General features: G+C 41.6%; 1 protein-coding gene across 1 annotated transcript; it reads left to right on the top strand.

Moving 5' to 3' along the window:
* The first annotated feature begins 425 nt into the window (after positions 1-425).
* Positions 426-16,116, top strand: tbx5a (T-box transcription factor 5a). Its single transcript, XM_037485051.2, has 8 exons — positions 426-593; positions 1,235-1,329; positions 2,614-2,733; positions 3,363-3,510; positions 8,830-8,982; positions 11,732-11,823; positions 13,128-13,360; positions 13,519-16,116. The coding sequence occupies exons 1-8, from the start codon at positions 450-452 to the stop codon at positions 14,109-14,111; spliced, it is 1,578 nt and encodes a 525-aa protein (XP_037340948.1). The 5' UTR covers positions 426-449; the 3' UTR covers positions 14,112-16,116.
* Positions 16,117-19,478: the final 3,362 nt, after the last annotated feature.

A 19,478-nucleotide genomic window follows, 5' to 3' on the forward strand; every position in this document is an offset into this window, starting at 1 on the left:
TTCAATGTGCAGCCTATTTTGCCCACAATTAAGTTAGCCGTCACACCGTCGATGTCAGAAATAACATAGATGGGGGAAGATGGGAGTCCCTTTTATTCAAATCAAATGATTTGTTAGATAACTTCCAAAGCTCTAGCCTATTTAAACATTCGATTTATTCGGTTAAATGTATCGGCTTATACTAGAGTAAACTTCAGTTCAGTCTAAACTTAACTTAAATAAGTGCTGTGTTTTCCCCCCCTTACCTTCTCCTCTCTTGGTTTGTAATGCTGTAGTTTTTAGCTGCACACCGCACTTTCGATAATAACTTTGTGGTTTCATACAGAAACTAAATTAAGTTAATGAATACAAACGTGTTTAAATCACTCGACCATTGTCCAACGCACTGAAAGCTCTGTTTGGGTTTTTATTTTTTTACAGCTGGGACAGCAGTCTTCGGGGCTCCGGTCATGGCGGACCAAGAGGAGACGTTTGCCCTTGAAAACTCTCCCGGTGGTTCAGATTCAAGGGAATTACAGTCCGACAACAAATCTGAGAAGCAGAACGGGACCTCAAGCAAATCCCCCTCATCTCAGACCACTTACATTCAGCAGGTCAGTACCAGTCTGCAGGCCTCACTGCTCCAGGCTGCTGCACTCACGTATACAGTAAAAAAAATAATAGTAATGCATACATACATAACCGTGGAACTAGTGATGTTTGTGTAGTTTTGGTTGTTGAAATATTCCCGAAATATTAAAGAAGCTGTCTATTCATTTGGCTTATTCTATGGATGCTCAGAGACTAATGTAACTTCTTTGGTATGTTTTCATACCCTTGTCTCAGATAAACTGATTTGTTACAGGAGGAAAACATAAGTAAAAAAATGGGTTTGTTTGACCGGATTGTAATGATTAAAATGAGATCAAACTAATAAATTATGTAAGAGAATACATGAATTGCCAGACACTAACCTCTGCCTTATTATAGCGGGTAGTTTAAATGTGTATACTAAAGGCCCAACAGGTTTACGCAATGTCTTTTCTTAAAACTACCAAGTTACAGAAGGGTTACATTCTATCAACAACATTATTTTATTTGTTAGACCTACGTGCACAACAACGTGCGCGTTTCTAGATGTATATTTTACGGTTTACTCGTTTGCAGAAAACATGCTTTTTGACCAAGTCGGAAGGCCTGAAATGCACGTAAAACACCAGTAGTCATTTAAGCACTGAAATGGTTGATTTTGAAGGGAATGGAGGGAATAAAAGTCTACCTGCACGAGAGGGAACTCTGGACAAAGTTTGACGAGGTGGGCACGGAGATGATCATCACCAAAGCTGGAAGGTAAGAGACAATATCAAATGATTTATCATCTTTATTATTATTTTTTTTTACTATGACACTAAACATGACATGGGAAGGGGAGTTACTGACTGCACCACTGATAATTCCCACCTATTTATTTTGTATGAGTTTCATATAGGAGGAACCTCCTATATAGGCCCGGCTGGATATTTTTTTTTTTTGTTGCGTGGGGAGATTGGAAATATACACTGTGAGGAACCACAGAGCAAACACAGAGCATCTGGTGGACGCTTTAGCGATCTGTGACACCACCATACATTTTAGTCTGGGTGGCCCTGATGGGGAATTAAAATACTATCGACCAATCGGGAGCGATCACGACACAAAAAAATACTGTCCTTAAAATAAACTCCCGCTAAGTCTGATGTCTCAGAAATCCAATCAAATAAACTCATCTGGAGCACGTCGTGTCATTCACACAGTATTTTGAATGTGCGAATGAGTGTAGAAACTTGTGTGTGTGTGTGTGTGTGTGACTGCGTGCAGTCAAAATAGCGCTCATCCGCGAGTGTGAACGTGCATAAATGTATGATGCCCGCCGGTGACTGACTGCTTCTGTCAAAGTGCCCGCTGGCTCACATGGGTGTAGCTATTAGAAATGATAAATATTCATAGTGAAACACTGGTACATTTCATTGTGCTCTGCGGGTCGGGCAGAGCGGGGTTGTTTTCACACAGCTGCATAAAGTCTCCATTATATTCCCGTCAGTCATTTCTCTCGTGTTTTTGGCCTGAAATGATATTACGCAGCAGCTCCCTCCTCGTCCCCAGCCTTTCCCTTTTGACTCTTGAGGCTGTCCAGGCTTACTCACATTATGTGTTTTTTTTTTACATTATGACAGCTACCAAATATCCGGATGATTTACTTAACGGGTCCTGCAAAAAAATGGAAGAAGTCTGGCCCTTAATGAAAACGTTATTTTTTTATTTTTTTTTATCCTCTCAGACCCAACTCCCTGCCCCTGAAAAGTCGTTACCTCGTCAAAGCATGTATGCCTTTAATTGACATTTCAAACCATCCCACGTCGGCTGACGCAATGTATTATGATTTTGTGTGCACATTTTAATGATAAATTTAAAAAAACAGAAAGTCATAACGTGTAGCCTAAAACACTTTAGTTTTCATTCACCGTCTTGTGTGTTTAATGCACGCATGTATTAAAAATGTCTAAAAAATGTTCTCACTATGTATCTTGGAGACACTGCACGGTCTCTCTTTTTTTTTCCAAATAACGCCATTAAAACGTGTTGCGTCCTTCACAGGCGAATGTTCCCCAGCTTCAAAGTGAAGGTCACAGGATTAAACCCCAAAACCAAATACATTCTGCTCATGGATGTTGTTCCTGCGGACGACCATCGATACAAATTCGCCGACAACAAATGGTACGTCAAATATAATGTTAAATCCCCTAGTTATGAATTGTTGTCAGGATGGAGAACTGTTGCATTGTGGTTAATTACGTTTCGTTGTTGTTGTTGCGTAAAAAAGGTTATTTGTTGTTGGTACAGAGACGGTTTGTTTGGGTCAGCGCCTTTCAACGAGGGGATCCTTATAATCACATGCGAATAATGCGTGTGCATTATGCATAACGACCTGTCCAAACCGTGTCGTGGAACTAAGGATCTTTATTGATCTAACGATGTTTTAAAACAATGTATGACCTCTGACCATCCAGAACTAACTTTTTAAAATATCACATTATATTATTATTAACTTTTTAAAACTTAAATACACCATATTTTTTATTACGCATTTGTGTAAATTTTCTGCATGGGAAGCAAATATTCCACTGCCCTACTAATTGTTTGTTTTTGTTTCTCATTTTTAGTTTCGATTTTTTTTTTAAATTAAGTTTGTATATCCTTTGGAATAATTTCAACATTTTGACCTAATGGCCTGACGAGGAGATTATTTTACGCTCAAGGATACTTTAGCGCGCTGCATCGTTGCTCGCTGGCACGTGGCTGCCAGGCCTGAGGTGTAACCGTGTGACTGCGTCGCTTTGATTCAGGTCCGTTACCGGGAAGGCAGAGCCCGCCATGCCCGGCAGGCTCTACGTCCACCCGGACTCCCCCGCCACCGGGGCGCACTGGATGAGGCAGCTCGTCTCCTTCCAGAAGCTGAAACTGACCAACAACCACCTGGACCCGTTCGGACACGTAGGTGCCTATCATACGTATACTATTAAGCACAGGTCTGTGATCTAAGTGCACATGCTTTCCCCCCCGCACTAAGGAGAGCCACTAAATCCATGTCTCCCTTTCTGCTCAGCTTTGTCACCTTTTATTTCCAAATGTCCACATCTGAACGTTATTGAGTTATTGTTGGTGTTGTCCAATTTAGAAACGTCGCTATGAAGAACAGCAAAGTTTAGTTTTACAAGATGCTACAGTGTGCTGCTGTCTTTAAAAAAAAGTATGTTAGTTTTGTTGTTATCATTATGATTACCATGGGTACTATTATTATTTCCATAATAAAATGAAAGTCATCACAGATTATTATTTTAAGTTGGAAGTTGTAAACATTTAAAATTAAAATGCAATTAAAATATTGCGCTTTAGAGTTTAAAGGTGATGATTTGAAGTCAATGGAAGATACAACGCCCCCCCCCCCCCCCACACACACACACACACATATACTTGCTTGTAAAACAGTCATTTACAGGCTGAACAGTATTTGCTACACGCATTCCAACTCTGCTCCAAAGTCACTGCAACCTTTTCTCTCTTTCTTTATATAACTTTCTGTCTTCATTTTTTTCTATTTTAGGTGACCCTTTTTCAAACCTCTGTTTCTGAAATAATAATTGAGATTCACATGGATGAAGATAGAAAGTGTTTGAACAGGGACTGTAACCCAGAATAATTGACATGTGGAGTTCATTTGAAACTATACTGTTTCACATTTGAAAAAAATAAGAAAAAATAAAATCTCTTCAAGGAAAAAAGATGTTAAAATAACAGAAAAACTATTCACAAACAGTCTAGATGTTTATAACCAAGGAACAAGTCATCAGATTAGTTTATCTGCCAGAACCATTCAAATACATGTGTGATTGCCTTTCAAGAACTAAAAAGATATATTGTCCTCCTCATTAAACTGATTCACCAGTTCGCATAATGAATGAGTCTCTGAGATGTTAAAAAAAACCAAATAGGATTTTTTCATTTTGATTCTTGACTTCGGCTCCCGTTGCAGGAAATTGTTTGACTTGAGACGAAAACATACTTGGTACCAAAGTCCTCTTTAGTACTTTTCGTAGCACCCTATGCACTCAAGTTATAGACCTCATGGCAGTCCTCTTCCGTCCAGGGGAGCAGTATTATATTTTCTTTTAGGGAAAAGGAAAAGACATGACCCCCCCCCAACCACTCCTTACCAGTTGGACCCATTTCCTAACCTGAACTCCTCATTATTCTGCACTCCATTTCTGGCCCCAGGCTTTTGAGATTCTGTCTTGGAAAACCATCACTTACTTTATCAACTAATGGGCCTGTTGGCTTCAGGTTTTATACCAGTCTAAGTGGACGGGCACACTGAGGCTAATTTAGATGTCTTGGAGAAACCAAAAAGTCATACAATTAGCTCTCTTACTAATAGCCCTGGTCATTAAGAGGGGGGGAAATACTTATGGGTTTGGCAAAAGGTACATCCACTGCTATTCTTATGTGGGGAAAAAAGAAATTGCATTATTTTATTTACTTATTGTTAGAAGTATCTTGAGTTTTAAGTACTTAAACTGAATATGTTTTAGAACTGTGGAAAAGGAAGTGCACATGCAGATTATTTAATATCAAGTTGATGAATCTAAAAGGAGACTGCAAATGTATTTACTCACATAAGCCACTATCTCCACAGTGGCTGTTTCCTTGCCAAAACCCAGCTGGTGAAATGAAATTGGTGCTCAGTTGGAATGTGAGCAGTGTTGTGCATTTTGGGTTAAAGTGCATTTTTGATTGGCTGCAATGGTTCCTGGCTCGCCCCTCTCTCTGGTGGTGGAGGACAGCACCCTGGGATTCATAAATGAAACGCTGGCTGCCCGGGAACATATTCCATTGGCTTGTTGGTCCAGCTGGTTGAAATAACTAGATGCCTCCTAATTACAAGCAGTGAGACATGGGACCAAAACATCACTGAAGTAGAATGGACCAGTTTTCTTCCCTCTGTCTGGTCGCTGCTCGCTGTGGGACAGAAGGGGAATCCAAGTGGTTTTATACTTTAGGTGCTTTTGCTTTCTTAAAAAAAAGTGAAACTTTACCTTAACTAACAGAAAATACTATTATTATTATATTGTTATTCATATTATTTTTTGTAAGAAATGATTATCGTTTTGAAATGTCGTAATCACAACAAGTGGTTCTTGCCATGGGCATCGCCTGGTAAACCCGGTTTCAATGACATCATGATGTGTCAACAGTACCATTAAAAAAGAGTGACACAAATTAACATTGATACACTGTAAAACATTCCAAGCCAGTTCAGCTTGTAAACAACAGTTCACCTACTGCCTTTAATAGCTGTATTTAACTCAACTTGAAATTTCCTTTGATTCAACTGAGAAATAAAAGTTCACGAGGTTGATGTAACTACGTGCGAGTTGTCTCAGTTGAGTTAACTTTAACTTTAACATCATCCAAAAATCGTCCCTAATCAAACTAACACACATTTCTGTTAAAATAAGCATTTGTGTACAACTTTCTATTTCAAGTTAAGAGGATTCAAATTACAAATTTGTTTAAATTTACAAACATAGGTGACATGACTGATTATTGCAAGTTTGCTTGTTTTCTTCCATAAATTACCCATATGTCCTTCTTCAAAAGATTTAACAATTATTTCAAGAATACACAGAGGCTTCAACAGAGGGAAGTAGGTGGAGAGTAATACAACAATTTAAAGCAATAAGGACTTAGGGTTTAAGTTTTATTCCATTGCTAAAGGAAACACGTGCTTCTGTGCACTGTGTTTACTATCTTGACCATCACATCACTATAGTGCTTTGAGTGGTGGGAAGAAAAGTGCAAGTAGTTCATTCTAATAATCCACTCGCAATGAGGTATCCTCGCAAATGTCTTAATGCACTTTACTGCTACCTTTTTCTGAATCTGATGGTTTCTTACCACGCTGCAGTTTCTGCTCGGATCTCCATGTCAACTCCGGGAATATCTCTCATTGTTATTCATCTCCCTCAATTTGCTCCTGCACTCGTCTCCCTGTCTTCCCACACATGTTTTGGCCAGGAGGGCGGAGTGTGAGGATCGCACTGTTTATATTTGAATGGCAGTGTGCGATGAGCAATAGATGATGGTGTACAAAGCCTGCTGATCCCAAAGGCTCGAGGAAACTCTCTGATGTGGCGGGACTTGAAAGCAAAGGGCAGCGGCTCGAGACCCCGAGTGATCCCTCACTATCATTAAATACTATCATCCAGAGGTGGAGGGGGGGGGGGGGGCAGAGATACAGGGACCCAGGCAGGGCAGCGGCTGGGCCAAGGAGACGGGCGTGTGCTGGGGCCCCAGTGGGTGGTCCTCCGTTACACCCCCCAACCCCCTCCTCTCCCTACCACCACAACCCCCCCCAACTAACACACACATTGGACTTTGGGAAGCCACATTCAGGGTTAAATGTAAATTGAGGTATCATGCAACTTCTAATGTGTGTCAGTGGCAGACATCTTAGCTCCTAAAGCACGCAGCGCGGAGAATGGCATGTTTGCAATGATTGTTGTGGTTTCGTCCAATCTTGGACTAATCTCTGCAGACCTCAAGTAAGCGCTTAATGAGTGCCTGCACGAATAGGTTTTCTTGGACCTACCGTTTTTGAAAAGCTCTTTTCACTCAACATTAAGGCCTCAGTTACAAATTCAGTAGTGTTGCTCGATAGTTACATGTTGGTTTTTTTGACATTTGTCACAGTGCCGTTGCTTCAAAATGCACCAATACAATCCCACACTTAACTGTGGGAACCATAGCTACAAATACAGCAGGCAGATTTTATTTCTCTCAGCCTGAGAGTTCAGTTCTGCTAAAACTATTCTCACCTAAGAGCAGAGTATACTGCCCTGAAACTCCTTTCCTGCAAACAGTTGTATTTATGGTGGATTGTAAAAATGTGCAAACGCTGACTTTCCATCTGCAAGTCATCCATCCACTTTTCAACAACCTGCTTATCCAACCGGAGGGACAAAATCTGCTGATATTGTCTGCAAAGGGTCAGTAAGTTCCATTAAATAATGTTAGGTGCATTGTAAGCAGTGCCCATTACAAAAAACCTATTGCACCATGAAATTAGATCAAGTTCAACTGGAAGTTGATAATGGATGATTGTCAATAAGTTCACTTGGCTCTAAGGAAGGACTCTGGGCTTGTATGTTAGGATGATCCCAGCGGTACTGGAGGTCAAAGCAATCCCTTTTCTACCGTCATGAAACGTACAAAAACAACAACAACAGAAAGGCAGAAACTGCGTTGAGGAGGTGGTGGTCTGGCGGGGGATAAAAGCTCCATTTTTTTCAATCGTGAAATGTAGAGTGGATCTGATGAAAATATTTTTAAAAGAACATTTTATTTCGTCGAGGCTAAAGACCATGACTTCCCGGTCTGTCAAAACAATTAGACTTAAGACCCACGGATGAGAGGGCCTCAAAAGAGAAGTTCAAGGCTCAAGTTCAGCTGTGCGGCCCGCGTCTTACTGTCGCCAAGCTATCCACGGGTAGCCATCACTAGCATAAACTGGGTTACTAAGGTTACAGGGCAACAGGAGAGAGGACATCACGGTCCATCAGTGTCCTGGCACCGTTCATCTACTGCACTATAATAGTTGTAAAATAGTGAATATTATTCATAAACATTCAAGTTTGGAGATAGTTTGAGTTTTTGCCGAGATAGGACATTTTAGAAAAAATGTAAACAAAAAAATGAAATAGAAGTGCTCATGGTCACATTTTATTTGAAAGGATTCAACTTTTAGTCAAACAAGTGAGACTGAGAAATCTTCATTTTAATGGAATCTATTGGGGCTCTGTGAGATTGCTTCTCTAATGTATTCCCCTCTGAGGTTTAAATTTATTTACCAGTAAAGGTTCTCACCTTTGTGCTCTGAGTGGGCCCTTCCCCTTCTTGCACCTTTGTTATAAAAGTCCCCCATTTCTGTTCCGTGTGTGTCTTTGGATTTCTTCTTGGTACATGATGACACCAAAACGTGCTGAAATTGAGCTTAAAATGTATTGCAAAACGGTTTTGTATTAATAACTTTGTATCAGAAAAAGCAGGAAGACATGAGCAGCAAAAACCTAAAGTGTCAAAAATTAAGATGCATGCAGCCATAAAAAAGATTCAGTATTTAAGAAGAAGAAGAAGAAAGTGTCTTTTTCTGTCTCCTCGGCACGATTTATTGTTTTAAAGGGCCTCTTGCTGGGATGGAAAGTAATCAATGATCTAACACCAGGCTCCGTTTTTGTCCGTCCTTTTTGTTTCTAGATCATCCTAAATTCGATGCACAAGTATCAGCCGAGGATCCACATCGTAAAAGCAGATGAAAATAACGGCTTCGGCTCTAAAAACACGGCCTTCTGCACCCACGTCTTCCCGGAGACGGCCTTCATCGCGGTGACGTCCTACCAGAACCACAAGGTGAGAGCTCCCAGGGAAACTTTGGCAGAACGTTTTGTGCTTTTGTTGCCGACAGAGAAGCGAGCAACTTCAAATCAATAATATATGTATTTGGTAATTTAATTGTAACAATGTTTTGAACTTGACAAACAAAGGAAAAAACAGTACAAAATACGATATGTTGTTTAAAATTGGCCAAACTGCAGAGAATAATAGTATATATATTTTATAAAATAATAATAATTCCAATTTTTTTTTTATTATTTATAATATTATTTATTTATTTCACACGTACAAGAGTTGAATTCAGTTTTTCAGATCTTGACTAACTGGATTTGCTTTTGTCTGGAGAGAAAATGAAAGCACCGTTAGAGTGAAGCCTTGTATCTGTCAGCTAAGAATCTCAGATATCACATCGAGTCACTGACAGACAAGAGAAAAACTTCAGATACCCGACGAGACGACGTCTGATCTCAAGAGACCCCCCCCCCCCCCCCCAACAGGCTTTGTAGAGCGAGACAAGCTGCAGATAAACAGGATAAACCAGTGGGAACAAGAGAAAGTAGTAATAGTAATAATAATAATATCCATATACTATGAAACATTGTTCGAATTGCATTATTATGAATACTTTCAAATAGTTTGCGGCCATTATTTAAAGTTTCAACTTTGTGTTTATTCCTCTTTTTTCCATTTATAGAAAAAAAATACAGCGGGTATCAACTTGTTTCCTAGATCATTTCTGGGTTAATATCTATATAATATACTATATCAGATTATTATTATTTTTGGTTTGAAAATGATTTCAAAATAATATAATACATAATTAAAATAGAATTAATACACAAAACAGACTCCATTTAACTTGTTACGCTGTTATTGCTAAGGCTATTTAAGCGCGTAAAAGCAGACTTCCTTTTCACATACCGATTTAGGAAACGCTTTTAAAAACGTTAAAGTTAGAGTCGGATGGGATTCCTTGAGGCCGGTTTTTTATCGCTTAGACTTGCTGGACAGATGCAGAAATACAACTCAATATTTACTCTGCAGACAGTGCCTGTGGGGAAATCTTGGGAACACCGATACGTGTAAACAGCGTCTGTTTCACGTCATTTGACCGTGTTGTCCTTTACGTTCTGAGTTTGGGGAATATGGGAGTGAGGGGCGAAAGCTCCCCGCAGCCAATCAGACGTCTCCGCGCCTCCGGGAACAGGAAGCGCAAATGAATGGCACGCTGTAGAAAAACCATTCGTTATTTTAAAAACATGTTATTGGGGGCCTAAGATCGTAACCCCGAGCTAATTATTGGGGCTTTCCAGACCTGCAGAAAAACAACCATTTCTGATCTGCAGGCACTTTAACACAACTGTCTAATCAAACAGTCGAACATCTGCCAAAGTAATACGTGCTGCAGGCATGCGTCCAATTCACCTGTTGGACTAATGAAAATGTCCAAAGTCTCTTGTTTCAAAGCGTTCCTGCCACTGCTGCGGTTTGTGTTTTCTGAAATGCTTATTTTTCTTCAGAAAGAAAAAGTGTAAAATGAATCTCCACAGCTTATATCTAAATGACATTTTAAAGCATTTCAAAGGTTTTCTATGGGCAAAAATAGCCCAAAACATCTGGAAATATGTTTATAGGCCTCCATTATTTTAATGAGCATCTTTGGACACAGTCTAGTAAAACTTTCTTTGTCGCTGCATGAATTCTGCCTGATTGTCTTGAGCACTCCCAAATCATTTTTAACAGGGATCCTATTCTTTGTCTGATTCTTTCCATCCTCCGAGTCCAGTCAGTAAAACAACTCACATGGGTTTTGCAAATGTACATTATTTTTTTTTTTCTGTAAACAGAACTCATTTTCGTTTAGCTGCATTTCTTCTTGGAACCCCGCAAAGGGAAAAAAAGAGTGCACTCTTGGACTCTGACCTTCGTTTATTCCTAACTTCCAATAGAAGATGAAAAAAACGTGAACGCTGCAGCCCGCACGCATTAACAAGAAGCGAGCAGAGTGTCACACAAGAAATTTAACAAGGTTTGGGGAGAGTGTCAGCCAGCGTGCAGACAAACCTCCAGTCTTGGAAGCACACACACACACACACACACACACACGCTGCCAACTAATTACCTGCCAGAAACCGCTGCTGGTGAGAGGGATATCCCTGGATTGGCTTTAACTTCTCTGGGATTACCTCGCTATATTGGGATGTTACTCTGTACATTTTTGATATTTACGAGGACATTGTTTTTACAAAAACATAAAGTCGTATGATAAATTACAGTATTTGCATCTTTCAAGCAAGCGCTGACTATCTGTTAAGCCAGAGACAGTTATTGTGTAATAGTATAAGTTAAGCTATGAAAATATGTCTTGTTATAAAATGATATATTGAAATGTTTAGTTTAGTATCCCTAAAAGCATCTCAGGTTTCTGGAAATGTGATCTATTATTTCATTCTCCTGGGTAACTGGTGAGCAGTCAGATGCATCCAAGAACACTTCAAAACTACAACATCACATTATAATACTGTCATCATAGTATTAGCTGAAGAAGACTTGTCCCTTGTGACAGCGTAGCAGATTCTGAAAAGGGGGCATTTTCTTGATGTTTTATTTCTCTTGATTTTGGGGGCATAACATTGACTCATGTGTTGGTTTTAATTTGGCCCATTCAACTTGCAAAGCAATAGTTTACAGATCTAAGAGAAAAGGACACAACAAATGTTTTTTATTGCACACTAATATATTACAATGTGTTCATTTTTTTTAGATAACCCAGTTGAAGATTGAGAACAATCCGTTTGCAAAAGGCTTTCGTGGAAGTGATGACATGGAGCTACACCGGATGTCCCGAATGCAAAGGTAACTATTCAAAAAGGTCATGTTAGTATGTTCTACACCATTGTTCCTGAAAACGTGTCATGTGGAAACACTGCCAAAGAAAAAGAGGAGGTGTCTCTCTCTTGAGTAGATAAATGTTTCAACGATTACTGACATGCCGGTCACACTGTCACTTAACAAGCCCAACTTTACGGTAATCCTTCAATCACCTGAATGCAAGCCAGTTATGAGTGTTATTTTCAGTGAGAGCTATTTTCAGTGACGTAAGTGTAGTTCTTGATCTTTGGCAGTTTTCATGGTTAAGACTTTTATGGCTGATCTGGCAGAACCTCTGAAACGCGACTGCAACGTCTCCCCTCCCGACAACTCCTGCAGGAAGTTCCAACTGCTTTGTGTGTGAGAGTTTGCGTGTGTGTGTGTGTGTGTGTGTCGAACTGGTTGCATCGCTTGCTCCTGCAGCCGAGGCAACACACAACCACATTGCTCTCTCACTGTGATTCGGTCCAGATGAGGGACGGAGCATGCGTCCGTGCTGCGTGGAAAACACATTTTCAAAGGAGAATATCTGGTTTTTAAACACCCCCCTCACCCCTTCTCCTGGGCAAACGGATTCAAATGTCCCAATTCCCAGGGGGCGGGAACTGAAAAAGCTGTTCGCCTTATCCACAAGGTGCTAAAATAAAAACCTCCTTCCCGTAACCTTTCTTCCTAGCCGCAGAATCAAGGTCTTTGTAATCAAACACATGTGATGACATGGTTTATGGAGGAAAATCCCTGGAGATCGTTTCAAATGCTTTACAAAAATAACACTCTAGATTGTATCAGACACACATTAATTACTTTAAGTGGGCTCATGCCACAATTTAATACAACGTTTTGAGTGAAATGCCTTTCACCCATCAAACGTCGCAGACGCACGCGGAGCATGGGGAGAGTCCAAACCACGCTATCAATCTTACAAAGCCAGAGTCCGGTCTCGCTGAGTACAGTAAGCTGCGCACGTCTGCTCTTGGTTACAACGTTGAAGGGAGAGCTTATTGCAAAACCAGGTCACTGTTTCAGCGGAGGAGATCCCTGAAATCAAAGAACCCAAAGGGGGCAGAAATGATCTATTGACGGATCCTGTGGCTTAACAGGAGTAGAAAAGAAGTGTTTCCCCTCTCTCGCTCTCTCTGTGTGTCCTAAGTGGGTTTGATTCATTAATTGTATGCAGCTCATTGTCTTGGAAACACATTGCATGGGGCGAGGTCGACGGATAATTACTGACAAATGTATTTGTCTGGCTGTCCGTGTGTGTGTGTGTGTGTCTCTCTGTCTGCACATAGTACCAAGGAGTATCCGGTGGTGCCTCGCAGTACGGTGCGCCAGAGAGTGGGCTCCAGCCACAGCCCGTTCAGCGGGGAGGTCCAGGGCATCGCCACCCCGAGCGCCCTGAGCTCCCAGTACCCCCAGTGCGAGAACGGGGTCACAAGCACGTCACAGGACATGCTGCCCCAGTCGGGCTCCTTCCCCCTGCCACATGAGCACGGCCAGGAGTACCACTGCATCAAGAGGAAAGGTAGGAGACAGTCATGGGAGTTGCCTTTTGGAAGCTGAGCCCTTTTAATGAATTGGGCAGATACTCCCAGCGCATGAATCAAACGTCACAATATAACTCAAGCTATATGGCTTGCACTTGAGTAACACTGCTCTGTCCCTGTGTCACTCTACCTGTAGTGGAGGACGACTGTCCCTCCGGTGAGCAGAGCTACAAGAAAGCCTACCTGGAGAGCTCGTCCAGCGAAGAGGACCATTACTACCGTCCCGTCGGCTACGCCCAGAGCCTGGGCCTGGCCGCCGGGCCCTACCGCAGCGAATCCGGCCAGCGGCAGGCCTGCATGTACGCCAGCGCCTCGCAGGGGGCCGAGCCGGTTCCCAGTCTGGAGGACATCAGCTGCAACACTTGGGCCAGCGTTTCGCCCTACGGGAGTTGCTCCGTCACCACCATGCAGCCAATGGAGCGGCTGCCCTACCAGCACTTCTCCGCCCACTTCACCTCGGGGTCCCTGGTGTCCCGGCTCGGAGGGGTCGGGGGCCACGCCTCGCCGCAGCTCGCCGATGGCCACCACGCCGCCATGTACCAGAGCTCCATGACCCACCAGACTCTGGGCCGCCAGTGCAGTCCCGGGGCCGGGATCCAGTCGCCAGGAGCTGGCCTGCAGGGAAATGAGTACCTCTACACACACGGCATACCACGCACACTGTCGCCACACCAGTACCACACAGTGCACAGCGTCAGCATCATGCCAGAGTGGAACGACAACAGCTAGGGCTTTTTTTGGTTTGGTTTTGTTTTTTTAAATCACACTCAACAAGATGAAAAAGAAAACGGAAATGAAAAGCAAAAAGGACCAAAAAACAAGGCAGGGTTTAGATGAATATATATTTATATTAGAGGATGTGTTGCTGTTCATCTTAATGAGATCAGTGTTGGTTCTTTGACAGCGGCGGATATCGGTAAGATTGTGTTGAGTTAGGAAAACGAAGCATCTTATCACTTAACTTGTGACAGCGTCTGCACTTATAAGCACAGAACATAAACGTGAACCAAGAGGAGCCGGACCAGGACGCGTGCAAAGACTGTTCAGGAGCAGACGAAGTGGAAATTCAGACACTGCAGCAACAAACACACAAAAAAAAGGGTTCAGTTGCTTGGCCGGCGGCCCCCCCGAGTGTCCTTCGCGGTGGTGTTTTTTGGTTGTCAAAGTAAAAAACTCTTATTTTGTATTCCTGTCCACAGTTTTTGTAAAGAAAGAAAAAAAAGATGATTGTCTTTTGTCACATTTTCCGGAGTTCTAATTTTCTTTATTTTATTTTTTGTAGTTAACTTACTTTATAGTCAAATTGCAATAAGTTCAGAGTGAATAAGAAGATAAGAGCTTTTGTCGTGGCTCTTGTGAGAATTTGCCTGCTCTTAAAGCAGTCCTGTAGCTGGGTACATTTACAGTCATGTCAACAATTGAATTAGTGCCATTATGAAAAACGTGCCGCTAACAATCACAAGTAGGACAGCACTTGAATTGAATAGATTCTCAATGCACATTTTGAGCCCCTTCCTCGGGGTTCAAACTGGCAACAGTGTTACAACAAAGCAGAGATGAGCAAAGAGAAGCACAACGATGTAGCCACTGACATCACGGGGACACTAAAGAATACAGCACTAACTGGGATTTTAACCGTGACCCGATTTTACCCTGTTTTTGGTGTCACATCCACGATTTAATCAGCTACTTGTTTGCAGGGTGAAATGCATTGATCAATTTGATCAATCCGTGAAAACATCACTCAAACCCAGAAGAACTGTTCAAATGTTCTTTTCACACTGTTGTGTTCAGATATTCATTCAAATACCATTTATCAATTATTGTTTGATTTGAGATTGATGTATTCAGATTGAAGACATGCAACAAAAGGATTATTATAACAAAACACTAAACATATTGTCTCGATCTTTTAGTTTTGCAGAACATTAGACTTCAAGTCATTATGTGTCCAGAAAAAACAAATGAAAGTAAAGGTTTTCTCTGTCTGTGTAGACGGGATAACATGTCAGAGGTGTCCGTTTGTGCCCTTGTTTTTGTGTTCTTCTGCCTTTAATGGACCAAAAAAAACATCAATGCAGCTTCAGGAAGTTTCAATTGTCAGATCACATCTACATAAAGACTAGTAGTTGGAACAATATATTAAATTAAAGTGTCATTGTTGAAGTTGAAGCTTTTGGTTAATTGCGCAGTACAGCGATAATGGAGGAACAACAGACATTATACTTACAATACAGTAACAGTAAAAAAACAACTATTCCAAATTCCCCCAAAAGGCTCAAATACTCTAAACCAAACATAAGATTAGGGAATCATATAAAATCTCAGTACCACCGTTGCCATGTTTTAACATTTGCTGTTAAATCTGGTCTGAAAACATGTTTAAAAAAGAGAGTTTGTGTTTGAAAAGCGCTGCGTCCCATTGCGACACATTGTCAACATTTCTAAATATTATTTATTTGGATTTTATAATGCAATGCACCATCTTTTGGGGAAATAGCTGTTCCAAACTACAGAAAGTAGTATTCATTGTAATTTCAGAGAGTTTGAAAACGATTTTGTATTAAAAACACCTTGAATATTTCTGCTCTCTTTTCTTGACAAAACAACCCTGCAAAGTTTGAAAGAGATTTCTTATCTTTTTGTATAAGCTTTATTTGTGTGTTTCATGCATTCTCATGCTTTACGCAGTGGATTTGTATGCTCCAAAATAATTTGTATTAATCCTCAAAATGGCACTTCTCTGACAGATAAAACTAAAACAACAACATTCACCAGTCAGGTTGTAAATTTGAAAAAGCAAACACAATTTACTTGATAGACATTATGAAGCCGTTTTACCATACATATGAGTGTGTGTTTGAGGTATGTTTTACATGTGGACAAAGGCAACTTTTAAAAGTGTATAGTTGATAGAATACTATTTGTCAATAGTATTTATTTTTCAACTATTTAAATAAGCTTGCTCCTGCATGTGTCGAAGATAGATGGTCCCATTTCCATTTTATAGCCTGTTTTTTTTATGATTGTTTGTAGGATTTTTCTAATCATACTTATATAGAAATCAAGAGATTACTATACAACTGTCAAAATAAGATTGAAACACATGGATCATTTTGTAAATACACATGTACATAACAGAATACCTGCAATAAATTTAAAAGTGCCATTCTTCTGTCTGTCGGTCCTATATTTGGTTTTCAATTGTTCCAGATATAGCTGTAACCACTTTGGAGGCATGTACTGCTAAGTTTGACTGCTATTTGCCTCGTTGCATTTGTAAATCATATCTTTATCATTGTTACTCTCATCTGGAATCTGCGGGTTTTCCAAGCAGAGGTGGACCTCAGAATGTCTAAAACCCCTCAGTCGCTGTGCAGGGTCGTATGAACTGTACCGTTAATTTGTGGCTATAGATCATATAGGATTTGCTTGGGACACGGGCAGTATGCGAGTGAGCATTAAAAAAATGCAGTAGTTGGTGCCAAGTAATTACGCTTTATTGTATCCAACATCCCTTAACCCCTCAGATAATCCAGGGGATTACATGTCTGCTGTCTGGACAAAGTTGGTTGGTAGCAAAGGTTTTTAACTCCGTTGCATCCAAAACTAGGCCAACGCGAGTGTGTTTATATGGTTAATAGTAGGTCTGTAGCTGACTATTTGTCACATCATGACTGTGGGTTTCGTGCTCTTTTAATACGTTTTTAAGGAAGTGACATTCTGTATATCACGGCTGAATTGATAGTGGCGGACAACGGTAGTTCAGGAGAGTGAGATAAGTATAAAGACTCTGAATGAAGAACTGTCCATACCTGGCCTTCCGAGGGCCACGAGGGCCACTAAAATAATCAACCCACAAAGAACAGCGGTTTTGTGCCCAAAGGTTTTGTGCCCACAGCAGGTTTTGCCAGCTGGACTTGTGGCAACAACCAAGCAGGACAGGAAATAACATTTATTTTGCCGAACGCATAAAACGGCAGGGGCTATTAGAGCGGGCTAACAACTGTGTCCCGTCCCTGCACCAAGCCGTATCCCTCTATTTCTCATGTGTCCCTCAAAAAGTTTCTATTTACTCAGTACTGTCCCGCTTACTCAACCCCAGCTATTTGTTCACAATTCATAGAGTTCACACCATTTCATTCATTGGAGAGTGTCAGAGGAGCGGTAGCTTGAAAGCTACAACCGAGCTAACGGCAAAGAAAGTTAATTAAAAAGTATATATAAGTAAAGTATAACTCGGGTCTCGAGGGGGTTTAAATCCCTCTTTCATAACAGTAGTTTATTGAAACAAACATTTGCAGTGATTTAATTCTCACTAGCGAGCAAATCAAGTGATTCCATTGAGATTTAGCAGTGACAATTGTGTCATAAAGTTGTCAAAGCCTTGACAAAAACTATTCAGTGCAACATAAATTAAAAGTGTTTGAAATGTTTCACAGTGTCAGTCAGTCGTCTTCTGTACCGCTTATCCTCAGAGGGTCGCAGGGGTCACTCCAAGGTACCATGGGGCGAGTGACCGGGTACGACATGGACGGACATATGGAGAAACAAAAACTACGGGGAAATGTAGAGTCACCCATCTTTAGGCTGCGCAAGAAAGGCGGCAAGGAGGTCCCGGGTTCGACTCCACCCAGCGGCCTTTCCGTGTGGAGTCTGCACGTGTCCGCGTGCGTTCTCCGGCGTCTGCCCACAGTCCAAAGATGTGTATTGGGGATTAGCTTGACCGGTGACTAGGTTGTGTGTGTGTGGGTGTGAACGGTGGTTTGTCCCTCGCCCAATGTGATTGACTCTAGCGATAAGCGGCTTTGAGGACAGACAGAACAGGCAAACCCCACTCGGAAAGACCGCTGGCTGGTTAAAGACTCAGGACCTTGTTGCTAGGCGATACTGCTAACCACCACACCACAATGTTTCACAGTTTTGTTTCTGTCGATTCCACTCGTCTCCCCGTCAATGGAAGATCCACACGTTGACGAACCCCGCACGGACTATTGACCCTCGAGGACTCTCGGTTTTTGCTCCTATTCATCTTTCACTGGGTCTTCCCATCGCTCGGCCTCTTCATCTCTTTAACTCCCCTGTGATCCTGTTCCCAATCCTTCCAAACTACCCCTCAACTCTCCCCACCACCCAATGGCCAAACACTGTGACCTAGACTCCCAGCCTCCTTTGATGTGAGTGATGTGACCCCTGCGCTCCAGATGCCCCAACACCGCCAGTCTTATCCTCTCAGAGAGCCAGCACAGCCCACAGAGAGGGCCAGTCATTAACCCTGCACAACCTGAGCCTCCCCTCCGCTGCTTAAACACATGATGTATCACAACACCCTCCCCCCCCAACCATACCCCCGGATTCACCCAAACATGCATGTGTGGGCGAGGGCCGGTGATGCAACGGGCTCTTTAAACATTTAAAGAACAGGTCAGGCCTTTCAAAGCGAGGAGGGGGAACCTTTGGCCACGGCTTCGGTTATCATGGTCAGTGGTTTGAAGCCTGGTGATACGTCAGAAGGGAAACAAATGAATGTCTAATGAAGGGAAAGCCTGGATGATGAATGAAACTTCACACTGGTACATTGCTAGTTTATTTTGATTATGAGTGGGTATCTTTGACATGCCTATGCTGATAGGATCAAAGGAAACAATGCTTCTATTCACCAACTAATTGAATACAACGAGAAGTAGGAACAGAATTAGATGAAATGTTTACTTTATTATGTTGGGACAGCACTGAATTCCATGAAACTACATTAAGTATCTTTCAGTAAACCCCAAATCTTTTTGTTACTTCAGCAGAGAGAAAATTAAAACAAGTCATTTCTGAGTAATGATGAGTCATGGCCTCAGTCAACCTTAAATCTGAAACCTAAACAAATCATAGTGTGGGTGCCCCGCATGACAAAGGAGAAGAGCGCAAGAACAAGAGCATTCCAAGGGGTAGAAAAACGAGGGAGGGGATTACTTTATTAAGATGTACTGAAACACAGATCCCCACAGATGGATGAGCACACGGAGGCTTTTCACAGACTCAAATCCATCTCGTGTCGCAAACATCTGTTCGAAAAGTCAAAACTGTTGCAGCTCTAGCGCCTTT

The sequence above is a fragment of the Pungitius pungitius genome, chromosome 18, assembly GCF_949316345.1.
Source record: "Pungitius pungitius chromosome 18, fPunPun2.1, whole genome shotgun sequence".
NCBI classification, from domain to species: Eukaryota; Metazoa; Chordata; class Actinopteri; order Perciformes; family Gasterosteidae; genus Pungitius; species Pungitius pungitius.